Below are 13,162 nucleotides of genomic sequence, written 5' to 3'. Positions count from 1 at the left end.
TGTGGTTACCAGTTAAGCAGTTTTAAGAGGACATATCAAAGATTCATAGGAGAAATGATGATTTCCATTTGGAAAAGTAGTTATAAAATGCTGCATCCAGGTGCCCATGGCTTACACCTGTAATCCTAGCTGCTGAGATTCAGAAGATCAAGGTTTGAGGTCAATCTGGATAGTAAAGTTTGCAAGATCCTACCTATCTCAACCAAAAATTGGGTATCATGGTGCATGCCGATTATCCCAGCCATGACTGGAAGCTAAAATAGGTGAATTTTCACAGGCTGGAAGAGAAGCCTCATCTAAAAATAAGCAATGCCCCCCCCCCCCCAAAAAAAAGAGGGCTGGAGGTATGCCTCAGTGGTAGAGATCTGCCTATCACTGTGAGAAGAATAAAAAACTTCGTCTCTTGTTTTGTGCTAAAACAGGATCTTTGGTAAAAAGAAACTAAAATTTCAGTTTAGGTCTTGAAAAGTCAGAAATGAAGCATTCTCATGACTATTAAATATTCCAAGATCTTGGCTGGTCATCTGTGGCTCATGTCTATAATCCTAGCTATTCAAGACATGAAATCTGAGGATTGAGGTTCAAAGCCAGCTGAGGCAAATAAATAATTGTATTTCCCCCTATAAACTGTCGGACTGCTAGGAAACAGTTGGCTTGCTCTCCTACTCCAGCCCACTCCCCCAATTCTTTTTGCTTAAGTTATTTTTTCAGATAGGCATTCACATTTTTTGCCTAGGGTTGTTCTCGACCATAGTCCTTCTACCTATGCCTCTGAGTTATGACAGGCACAAGCCACCATATCCTGTTTGTTGAGACAGTGGTCTTGCAAACTTCTTACCTGGGCTGCTGCAGAACTTTGGTCCTCCTAATCTCTGCCTCTCAAGTAGCTGGGAGTGGGGCTGGGAAGGTAGAACACTTGCCTTGCATGCCTGAGGCCCTTGGTTTGATTCCTCAGCACCACATAAGCAAAAAGAAAAAAGCTGGAAGTGGCGCTGTGGCTCAAGTGGTAGAGCACTAGCCTTGAGCTGAAGAGCTGAGGGACAGAACCCTGAGTTCAGGCCCCCACAACTGGACCCCCCCCCAAAAAAAAGTAGCTGTGAGTATAGAGTTGTGTTAACATGTCCAATCTGAGAGCTGTTTTGTATTGTTTTCTGAGTTAACCTTTTATTGTTCTTCCTTACCATTTACTTAGCTTCTAGGAATATGACAAGCTTGTGACTTTTCCCTAACTCCTCTTCCTCTTCTACTTCCTCTTCCTCCTCCTCTTCTGCCTCTTCCTTCTCCTCTTCCTCCTCCTCCAATTTTTTTTTTGCTGCCCTTTGCCCCTAACTCCTAAATATTCTATGTATTTCACTGGTGATTTCATCTGGTCTCCTGAGTTTAAACATCACATTCATCAATAACTCTCAATTTATATTTCTAATTCAGACCTTTTTCTTGGCTCTTCCACATGTTTAGACATAACATGCCCAACCCTGAAATTCTGATCTTACTCTCAAAACTTGCTCTGCTCCTGGCTATCCTTATATCAGTTGGTAAGTCATCCTTCCAGTTGCCTAGGGCCCAAATATTGATGTCATTCTTAGCTCTTCTTTCTTGCATACCAAACCCTTGATCTAGTCAGGAAATCCTGCTGTCTATCTTTTCAAAATATATCCAGGATCCAACTATCTCTGACTATCCTCAATACTAATAATTTAGCCCAGGCTACCAGCCCTTGGCCTGCATCATGCCAGTAGCCTCCTTCTTTTCCTTCTGCCTACCTTCTTCTCTTCCTCCCCCTCTTTCTCTTCCTTCTTAACCTTCTGTACTAGGGCTTCAATTCAGGGCCTTTTGCTCTCACTTGGTTTTTTCATTCAAAACTGACAGACTATACTTCTGGATTTCTGCTGGTTAATTGGAGATAATAGTCTCATAGATGTTTCTGCTTGATCAAACTTTGAACTAGGGTCCTCAGATCTCAGTATCCTGAGTAGCTACGATTACAAGTGTGATCCAGCAGCACCCAGCCAGCTGTTTACTTCTAATTATGCTTACTCTGGTTACCTGCTTAAAACACTTTCAAACTCCTCTCTCCCAGCATCCCAAGCCCCGTCTCACTACTATCCCCATTTTCTTTTTCAGAGCATTTAATACTTTCTAGCATATTTTAAATGTAGCTAATATGATTATTGCTTACTACCTTTATATGTCTACTAAGGACCTTTCTGTTTTGTTCAAAAGATCTTTTAAATTTCTTAAGCATCTGGCACAGTGCCTGGCACATAGTGGGTGCCCAAATACTTGTTGAATGACAAAACATATTATAAATTATTAAAGCAACATATGTAGTACTTCTATTCCTTTTAATCTGTCCTATTTTAATCTCTAAACTCTTCTACTTCGATGCTATTTAATTTTGTATTTAGGATATTATAGTTTTCATATTCACTGAACCCTTAATAAGCCCAAATGGAACAAACCTTAGAATAACTGAGTAACCAACCTTAGAATAACTGAGTCACCACTAATGTTCTATGTTGATTGGAAGGGAAAGTTGAGATTTTCTGTTTAACCCACAGCTTTATATACTTATGCTGATATAAACAGAAGAAATTCCTGTGTCTCTGAAGCAAATGCCTTCAGCTAAAAATTTTCAGAGCCTGAGATAATGTAGGAATAAGATACAGGATGTGGTGTCACAGCCCAGCCATGGATCTAAATTGCTTTGGTAGAGCTTGTGACAGGCTCTAGAGGTTGGACCTGTGGTCTGAGCAGGAATACTCCTCCAGCAGAGCTCAGGGTGCTGAACCATACAAATAGGAATAACAAACAAACTTTATTTCTTCATTTCTTCCTCAGAAGGAGACTTATTTGCCAAGCATTAATCATGTGCCCAGTGTTTCCTCAGAATCTTACGTAGCCATCCCAGGATGACTATAAGTGTAATAAATAACATATACCTATGTGCTAAGGAAATGATTCTGAAGTAATGTTTGGCCAGGGTCATTCATTGAGTTATGCTTAGTGACATAAGCATAACTTACAGGCACACAGTAAATCCTATATTCATTTTTGTTGTTGTTGTTGTTGGTCATGGGGCTTGAACCTTAGGGCCTGGGTGCTGTCTCTGAGGTTTTTGCTCAAGGCTAGCATTCTACCACTTTGAGCTACAGTGCCACTTCTGGTTTTCTGGTGGTTAATTGACATAAGAGTCTCATGGACTATCCTGCCTGGGCTGATTTCAAACCATGATCCTCCTATCTCAGCCTCCTCAGTAGCTAGGATTATAGGCAGGATCCACTGGCACTCTGCTCTCCTATGTTCTTTTTATGGAGTCTACATGTCTTCATCTAACCATGTCAGGTATGGAGGAAGAAGCCACTGTTTTTGGTTATACTGAGCCCAGACCAAAGTTTGTTTTGCCTTGCAGATTTCTGTTCTCTCCAAACAGAACTGCATCTGTGAGAACTGTCCCAGGACTAAGACTTTTGCAGCCAGGGAGAGGACTCTGGAGGAAATCATGTTTTGACCTAATATAATAGTAATAAGAAGATATCAATAACTTTATTTCTAGGCCTCCTCTTCTGATCTCTTCTGAATATGCAAAGGTTATAGGCGTACAGAGTGACTTTTCATAACTTGTGCCAAGCAGAACATGGAGCAAATAGAGCTTTATGTTTAATTTTGTTGTCTACAATAAACATCAAGCAAAAAAAGACACTCTATATCTGATTAACATAAAAACTATTGAAGGGAAAGGGAAAAAAGGTAAACTTTGAATTTTAGAGTCACATATAACTTCTCTGAGACCAATGATGGTTCATTAGGCTCCGAGAGGGTCCTAAAGTGTCAGTGTGGTAGAAAACTGCCCTCTTTATAATGTATAATTTTACCGGATTTAAATATTTTTGTTTCATATTTAGGGGTCCCAGGTTTTATTTAATAAAATGTAGTATACTTTTCCACTGTAATATTGGTATTTGCTTATCAGTCAAGTTCTTGGAATAGTTTTAAGTGGGTGATGGGCTTAAACTCAAAGCTTTGTGCTCTCAACTTTGTTCTTTCACTCATGGCTGGCACCAACACTTGATCATGCTTCTACATCTAGCATTTTGCTGGTTAATTAAAGATATGAGTCTTGCAGATTTGTCTGCCTGAGATGACTTTGAAGTAACATTCTCAGACTTTATCCTCCTGTGTAGCTAGAATTGTAGGCATGAGTCACTGGCGTCTGACCTTGTTTTTGTTTTTGGTTGTAGTAGGGTTTGAACTCAGGTCTTTGTGTTTACTAAGACATTTGAGCCATGCCTCCCCTCACCTTAGTTTGTATAAGTTTGATTAATCTAATTTTCTAGTGAGGTATAAGAGTTCTTTTATGATTTTATATCAACTAAAAAGATGTTATACAGGATGAATAGGAATAGGAAGGTGTGTGTGTGTGTGTGTGTGTGTGTGTGTGTGTGTGTGTGTGTGTGTGTGTGTGTGTGTGTGTGTGTGTGTGTGTGTGCGTGCTGAGGCTTGAACTCAGGGCCTGAGCAGTGTCCCTGAGCTTTTGTGTTAAAGGCTATCATTCTGCCATTTGAGCCACAGCTCCACTTCTGGCTTTTTGGTGGTTAACTGGAGATGAGTTTCACAGACTTCCTGCCCAGGCTGGCTTTAAACTGTGATCCTCAGATCTCAACCTTCTGAATATCTACAATTACAGTCTTGAACCATGGTCACCCAGCAGGAATAAGTATCTTTTTTTTTTTTTTGGTCGTGGGGTTTGACCTCTGGGCCTGGGCCTGGGCACTTTCCCTGTGGTCTTCAGCTCAGCTCAAGGTGAGCACTCTACCGCTTGAGCCACAGCGCCACTTCTGGTTTTCTAGTGGTTTATTGGAGATAAGAATCTCACGGACTTTCTTGCCTGGGCTGGCTTTGAACCGTGATCCTCACATCTCAGCCTCCTGAGTAGCTAGAAATACAGGCATGAGCCACCAGTGCCTGGCAAGAATAGATATCTTAAGTTGAGAGTCTAGTGTGGTGGTACACACCTGAATCCAGCACTTGGGAGGCTGAGGCAAAAAAATTGAAAGTTCTAGACAAGCATGGACCACAACAAAATTATGTCTCATAAAAACAAAAAATAGTCATACAAACACCAAAAATGATTTTTTAATTTGCAGTATTTATAAAACTATATTTGGATATTGCTATTTTCCTGACATTAATCAGGTACTCTGGAGGGTAGAAAGTACATTAAGTTCTAGAGTATCTTTTTGGAGAAACTTTTGCCTTCACTATAGCTGCCCATGTTGCTATCCATGTTTCCTTTTGCCTTTCTCCTTTTCAATCTCTGTTGTACCTTTCTGTTCCTCCCCTTCTCCATTCCATACCCATTGGCAGTTCACTTGTAAGCAAGAAGTTTTTACTCCATTGCACACTGGAAGAATGCACACTGGAGGTGCAGAATTGTCAATATGGATGGTTATGCAATCAAACTATCTCTACAGCCATGTCAATTAAGCTGATCTTGGCATAAAAAGACAAGAACAATAGCAGCAGCCAGCTTTCCAAGCACTGTTTAAGATTCTGTATGCCCATTCCCCTAAGCCATGCAAGGGTTTGCTTTAAACCACAAGTCTCTTTTAATCACACACACACATATTTATATATGTTATATATAATATATATACATGTGGTCATTTTCCCCTATTTTTAAAATTGCCCACTTCTATACTCACACAGGGTGGCTGCCCTGCAAAAATGTGCTATGTCCCTGCTTCTGTTGAGCAGGAAGGAAGCAGAGCTGGTGAGACAGCTTGCTCAGGATTTCTGGGCCCATGCATAGTACAGCCAGGGGTTGTACTGCGGCTTTTTGAGAATATGGCTTTTTTTCCGCCCTGAGGCTGGGATTCAAATTTGGTATGTACTGCTTTCACTCATTGGCTATTGCTCTATCATCTGAGCAACAACTCCAACCCCAAGAATATAGCTTTTAGCCGGGTGCCAGTGGCTCACGCATGTAATCCTAGCTACTCAGGAGGCTGAGATCTGACAATTGTGGTTCAAAGGCAGCCCAAGCAGGAAAGTCCGTAAGACTCTTATCTCCAATAAACCACTAGAAAAGCGGAAGTGGCGCTATGGCTGAAGTGCTAGAATGCTCACCTGGAGCTGAAAAGTGCAGGGATAGGGGCTGGGAAGGTGGCTCAGTGGTAGAGCACTTGCCTTGCATGCATGAGGCCCTTGGTTCTATTCCTCAGCACCACATAAGAAAAAAGCTGGAAGTGATGCTGTGGCTCAAGTGGTAGAGCACTAGCCTTGAGCTGAAGAGCTGAGGGACAGCGCCCAGGCCCAGAGTTTAGGCCCCACGACCAGATTCAAAAAAAAAAAAAAGAGTGCAGGGATAGCGCCCAAGCCCAGAGTTCAAGCCCCATAACTGACAAAAAACAAACAAACAAATAAATTATATATATATATATATATATATATATATATATATATATATATAGCTTTTAAATAAAGTATTTTAATGTCTGCCGAAAGGAATTGTATAGGCCATATATTTGTATTCTTTTTTTGCTGTTGTTTTTTAAAGGCAGGAAAAGGAACTATTTGCAAAAGTCAGATAGTAATAAAAGTGGCATAACTAAGCCTATCATCAAGAACATCCACTGGAAAAAAAACCCAGAAGCTTATATCCTGAGCTGTAAACATGCATTGTAGAGATAGAATTATTAGAGTAATGAAACTCTTCTCATCTAACCTTGGCTAATTCAGTCAGGAGGGTGCTTTGCCTTTTGTTCAGAGTGACAAATTTTCCCTGTGAATATGAACTCACAGTAGTATCCTTGAAAAGTCACTGTATACTGGGCCACTGTTTACAGCCTGTGGATGATGGCTGTGGAGTATTGGGTATTTTTTTTTTTTTTTTTGTCAGTCATGGGACTTGAACTCTGGGCCTCGGCGCTGTCCCTCAGCTCCTCAGCTCAAGGCGAGCGCTGTACCACTTGAGCTACAGTGCCACTTCCTATTGGGTATTTTTTTTATTGATTGAAAATGAAATTGTATAACAGTTGCCCTGTCTCAATTTTCAGAGCATTGTAACCAAATTGAAAGTTGGATTTAAGATTTTAATTTTCAGGGTGGGGGGGGGGCTCATTGCTAAATGCTAGGGGCTTAAGGTTTACTTATTCTGAATCTCAGTCCCTCCCTTCCTATGTTCTTCCTCCTTCCTCCCCCAATCTCTCTTTCCTCCCTTCCTCCCTCTTCCCCTCATTCTTTCCTTTCTTCCTTTATATTCTTTCTGCTTTGGTTACCTTTATTTTGATTTATTTGACATTAACTCTGTAGACTATTTTAGTACTTTGAAGAAGAAAAGTAATTGCATTGTTTTTAAATCAAGATTTTCTAATTTAAATATTTTTATTTGTCATTAACATATACTCAAATAATCTAAAGAATAGATTTTACCCATGATTTATTGTGTGAACAGCCTCTACATATATTTCTTGAGTCGTTTCGTTATGTGGTCTATACATGTTTTATTTCCTTCCTTCATTCCATTCTTGATACACTCCCAGAAAGGACAAGAAGGTATTTATTTCACTCTACAATTTCTGATCCAGCTCGCAGCAACATTTTATGAGAGAAGCAGTGCTAATACTGATTCTAGCACTGATGGACAAGGACATTGAGGCTCAAAGGTTGGACTTTACTCAAGTTGAACAATAAGTGGCAGGAATGCTATTAGAATAGATTTAGAATAGATTTTCCGTTCTGTCACTGTTTTTGTCCTAGCCTATGTGTGACTTCCTCTAATTACCACTCAGTTGAATGTATTCAACCATCCATTCATTCAACAGAAACTGGGTGCCAGTTGTGTGCCTTGAGAATTACAGGGTGAGAACAGATGCACTCTCCTATGGAGTTCAGTGAACAAGAAAGGTGGCTTTTAAATAGTGAAATTTTTGTTGAGAAAACAAAATGAGATGGAAGGTGATGATAAGAGGCAACTTTAGTTGGAGCAGTTAGGGCAACCTCTTTGAGACAACAGTAAACACATCCATCCTACTTGTGCTTACTGTCACCTCAGTGTTAGGGCAGTGTTAGATACATACAAGACTTGGGAAGCCTATATCATAGAGTTTAAAGCCATTCAGCAGTTAAATTATTTTGTCCAATCAATTTTTATCTGATGTATTATGTTGATAATGCATGTTGAAATGAAAAATTCTTGCATATTTTGCTAGAGGGCCCACACATTGTTTTTTCTTCATATACTTTTACTCATGAAAACACACTAGTATTGCTCAGTTCTCATTTGGTTATTAAGTAAATGATTGAACATCTCTCTTTCATTTTGTCCCTACTTTTTTCAGGTTTTTTTCCCCCAATGGTGTCTATGCTTTTCTTGCTTTTCTAGCTTTTCTAACCTTGCATTTATTTCTCTTCAGATCTCAACATCTGCTGCAATTTGACTATTCAGGTTAGTGAAAATTTGCCCATTGTTTTAGTGGTATGCTTTAGGTAGTATTCACCAGCATTCTCCTACTTGAGATGAGTAAGGGTCTTTACTTCTTTGGCCACTGTGACTTATTAATGGTGAAGTTAAATATTTGTAGAACACTCATCAAAACAAGCTTGGTTTGGGGGTTTTGTTTTGTTTTTAAAGAGTATCTTGAAAACAATACATAGGAACTTGGTAGGAAGACAAGACATAATACATGAGAGATCTAGAAAGTGGATTACTTACAAATAAATCAAAACAGACCTGTTACTTTTAGTAAGGCAGAACAAGTTTGCCATGTGTTCCAAATGATGCTTAGTCCAGAGTAAATGTTTGTAGCTAATTATGCAATAATTTTTGGAAATGATATGTGGTTTACTTAGGTGTGAAAATTATCTCTGAATGTGGGCACCAACCTCTAAAAGATTTAAAATTTGCAGGAGAGAAAGAAAGTTGTAAGTATTTCTTAATACCTAATTTTAACCTAAATTGAGATGTTGTAGATTTTGTGTTAAACCCTTTCAGCATGTGACATATTCAATATATGGGAAAGCCTGGTGAACATTGGATTTACCTCCAAAATACATTAGTGAGCTTAATGGGAAGGTGTTCTTATACCACATGAAATGCTAAACAAAGAAGAGGTAATGGGTATGGACCTCCATTCAGGTAGGAGTAACATCTGCTCTTCTTTGTTCCAGACCTGCTACTTGGTATATTCCTGGCAATAAACACATTTTTCTTTTTTACCTGATTTCAGATTTGGCTAATATGCTGGTTGGGCTTCTGAAATACAAAGTCTGCTCAATTCCCTGCTTATAGATAATTTACATTTTAACAGTACTTCAGATTGCCCTTAAGATTAATTTTATCTCCTTCTTACAAAGAGTTAATAAAAGGCTTTCTCAAGTCACACAAATATAGTTAGCACAGAGTAAAGTTTAAAACTTAAATGAAGCCTGCTATGGTATCTTATACCTATAATCTAAGCTACTCTGAAGGTAGAGTTTGGGAGGATCAGGATCCTCCCAAAATCATAACCAAAACAAACAAAAAAAATCAGTTAGCTATAATTCCATCTCAACAACAACAAAAAGCTGGGCATTAGGTATACATGACCGCTATTCCAGCTGCACAGGAAGCACAAATAGGAATATGGTCCAGGTCAGCTAGGCAAAAGTAAGCGAGAACTCATATAAAAAATAACCAAAAGACTAGGGGAATGACTCCAGTGATGGTGTGCCTGTCTTGCAAGCACAAAGCCCTGAGCTCAAACCCCAGTACCAACAAAAAAACCTTAAATACTCAAAATACTCCAATGACTAATCTCAGCTTTGGACTAAATTAAACTTAGGTAAATGGATGGCAAGATATACATAGTTCTGCTGAGGTTCTTATGACTGTCTTTCCCAGCTGCTTCTAGAAGAATGGGCTGCCTGAGCATGACCACAACCCAGCAAGTGAGCTGCACTGCTCTTGGCCCAGGCTCACCTCTGTGGAGTTTGAAGTGTCATATGTTGATTATTGAGTGTATGATTCAATTATAATGTTCTCAACATAAATCAAGTATATTTGACCCTACATAATGTTGTTTCTGTTTATGAGAGCACATGGTTTTCTTTCTTTTTTTTTTTTTTTTGGTCCGGTTGTGGGACCTGAACTCGGCCTGGGTGCTGTCCTCAGCTCTTCAGCTCAAGGCTAGTGCTCTACCACTTGAGCCACAGCGCCACTTCCGACTTTTTTCTTTTTGCTTATGTGGTGCTAAGGAATCGAACCCAGGGCCTCAGGCATGCAAGGCAAGCGCTCTACCACTGAGCCACCTTCCCAGCCCCAAGAGCACATGGTTTTCTTTGGTGTGCTCCTTCCTTGAAGACTTTTCACAGTTCCTCGTCTTGTCCTTGCCAACTTTTTCTCAGAGGAAAGTTTTAGCTTCCTCAAATATTAACTGTTCTCCTCTGCCAGGTGTCTCTTTCCTAAACTCTTCAGTCTCCAAGGCCTGCTCTGGATCCTGGGGTTGGAATTGCCTGGGATTAGGTATGAACCTCCTACCCTCTCTTACTGTCATGCATTTGCTAAATTCTGTATTACTTTTAGCTTCATAGCATTCAGTTCATGTCTAGCCAAAGCTGTGTAACATAGATACTGCCTCTTTTTCTCTTATGAAATAAAATTCCTAAATATTAAACACTACCTATACATGGAATTTAAAAAATCAATAGAAACGGGCACTGATGGCTCATCCCTATAATCCTAGCTACTCAGGAGGCTGAGATCTGAGGATGTGGTTCAAAGGCAGCCCGGGCAGGAAAGTCTGTGAGACTCTTATCTCCAATTAACCACCAGAAAACCAGAAGTGGTGCTGTGGCTCAAGTGGTAGAGTGCTAGCCTTGAGCTGAAGAGCTCAAGAGCGCCCAGGTGCAGAGTTCAAGCCCCAAACGCACTAAATAAATAAATAAATAATCAATAAAATCCGAGCTGTAGTGTAAGGGTGGAATAAAAGAAGTAAGATAATGCTGGGATACACGCTCCAATGTGGATAAACCTTAGTGACATTATATTCAGTGAAATAAGCCAGACACAAAAGGACAAATACTGTGTGAGTCCACTCAGATGAAGCACCTAGGGTAGTCAAAGTCATGGGAACAAAAAAGTAGAATAGTGATTTCTAGGGGGGCAGGGAACAGGAAGGAGATAGGGAATGAGCAGTTACACAGGTTACAGTTTGGGAAAATTAAAACAGTCCTAAATGGAAGTGATTGTACAATAAACATAAATGTAGTTAATGCTAAAGTACAATTCCGAATGGTTAAATTGGCAAATTTTATGTGATATAATATTTGCTACACTATAGAACAGTATTTAAAAGAGGTAATGCGTGGACACAACTTTATCAAAAAGATAAAAATGGTGCTCACAAATTTCTTAAACACCCTCAAGTGATTGAACTAATGTATAGTATTTGAGGTTGTTAAACTATTGCTCAGAGCCTTTGAATTAGTAAGGAACAAAGCTCATAATTTGGCTTCTAAGACATTTCTTTCCCTCCTGTGCTTAATGTTGCAACTGCATAGATAGATCCCTCTGTGCTGTGCCCTGCCCATCTTCAATCCAAACCACCGAGGCCTGCCACTTCCTGATTATCATCCTAAATGGTCCACTTCCTCCTCAATACTTCACAATCACAAGATAAAATAAACATGTACAAAATAATGTTAATCACATCTTTACCCTCTGAACAATGAAATAAGCCTAATCTTGATTTAATCTTCATTTGGGGAAAAAAATTGTATTTGTGAATGATACTGGGGAAAGAGCTAGTAGTGGCTGGCTTTTAGAATTAACATGAAAGGAAGGAATCAACAGTGTATGCCTGACCAAGAAGGGAAGGTGGCCATATACAAAATAACTCTCTAGCCAACATCATTAGGAAAGGAGAGCTTAAGGGAAGGTAGAATTTTTGTAGAATGATTCATGTGAGTGGGGGGGGGGGGCTGTTTTGTGTTTTTTGCTTTGTTTTTACTTTAGAATTAGGGGCAAATTTTTAAATTAAGGTAAAGCTGGGTTTGATGGTACATATTTGTAATCTCAATACTTGACAGGTAGAGGATCACAATTTTTTTTCTCATTCTGCCCCTCTGCTTTTACTTATTTTCTATTAACATTTTTATTGTTCTAAATTTAAGGCTAGGTGGATTATACAGTGAGAGCATTTCCCAAGTGGCAGATCATCTGCCTAGAAAGAGCAAGGCTCTGAGTTCAAACCCCAGCACCAAGAGGAAAATAACAAAACAATACCAAAAGCATAACAAGAACAAATAACAGTGAAAGAAGCTGAGTAGTGAGCTATATCTAGCTCAGTTGTAGAGCATTTTCCTAGCACACACAAGAATCTAAGTTTGATCTCCAGTACGGCAAAATGCAAGCAAACAAAAACCTAAAAAAGAACCAAACCCTAAATTGTTTCCTCAGAAATACTAATTTTATCCTTTCTCATTTTAGATAATGCTTTTTTTTTTTTTTTTGTCAGTTGTGGGGCTTGAACTCTGGGCCTAGCCACTATCCCTCCGCTCTTCAGCTCAAGTCCAGCACTCTACCACTTGAGCCAAGCGTCACTTCCGGCATTTTCTGTTTATGTGGTGCTGAGGAATTTAACCCAGGGCCTCATGCATGCGAGGCAAGTACTCTACCACTGAGCCACCTTCCCAGCCCATACATGATGCTATCTTAGGCATCTGCAATTTCAGCTTATTTGAATGAGCCTTTTGTTGAACACATTTGTTCACCTTGAGTTAGTTTTCCAAATTCATGTAACTCAGTATTGGTAAGAGACTTCCTAACCTGCATTCTTTTCATTTTCATGTACATTTAGTCGATAGGTGATTTTGTTAGTAGATCATTCCAGGAGTAGGATGACAGAGTATATAGTCCTCCATTCTTTTTTAGGCACATAGAAACAAGAGAATCTGATTACAAAAATGAATCCCTGTCTGCCTTTGTAAACTGCTTTGTATCTTCAGATGTTCTACTGAAATACTGAAGTCAATTTCTCTTGTATGTGGGCTGCAGACCATGGCTAAGTCCCTTATCCATCTTTTTTATTTTTATTTTTATGGGTTTTATCAACAGTGGGTTTCTGCTGGTTACCTAAGAGCATTATCCTTGAAAAGCATCCAAAATTATGTTAGGACAGAA

The 13,162-nt window shown here is 39.4% G+C and overlaps 1 protein-coding gene across 4 annotated transcripts in view; it reads left to right on the top strand.

Annotated features, from left to right (window-relative positions):
• Slc16a10 (solute carrier family 16 member 10) overlaps positions 1-13,162 on the top strand; it is a 105,085-nt gene that overhangs the window by 69,829 nt on the left and 22,094 nt on the right. For 2 of the 4 annotated variants that reach the window (XM_070010621.1, XM_070010622.1), the window contains exon 4: positions 8,418-8,449. The exons of 1 other annotated variant lie outside the window; for it this stretch is intronic. In XM_070010621.1, coding sequence (XP_069866722.1) covers positions 8,418-8,441 — 24 coding nt within the window. In that variant the 3' untranslated portion in view covers positions 8,442-8,449. Of the gene's footprint in view, positions 1-8,417; positions 8,450-10,432; positions 10,505-13,162 lie in introns of all 4 variants that reach the window. One more of the 4 variants, XR_011369377.1, reaches the window with a different exon arrangement.

This window comes from Dipodomys merriami, unplaced genomic scaffold (assembly GCF_024711535.1).
Source record: "Dipodomys merriami isolate MVZ:Mamm:240054 unplaced genomic scaffold, mDipMer1.0.p SCAF_8, whole genome shotgun sequence".
NCBI lineage: Eukaryota > Metazoa > Chordata > Mammalia > Rodentia > Heteromyidae > Dipodomys > Dipodomys merriami.
Note: the sequence above shows the minus strand (reverse complement) of the source record. Positions and strands in the feature narration are given on the sequence as shown.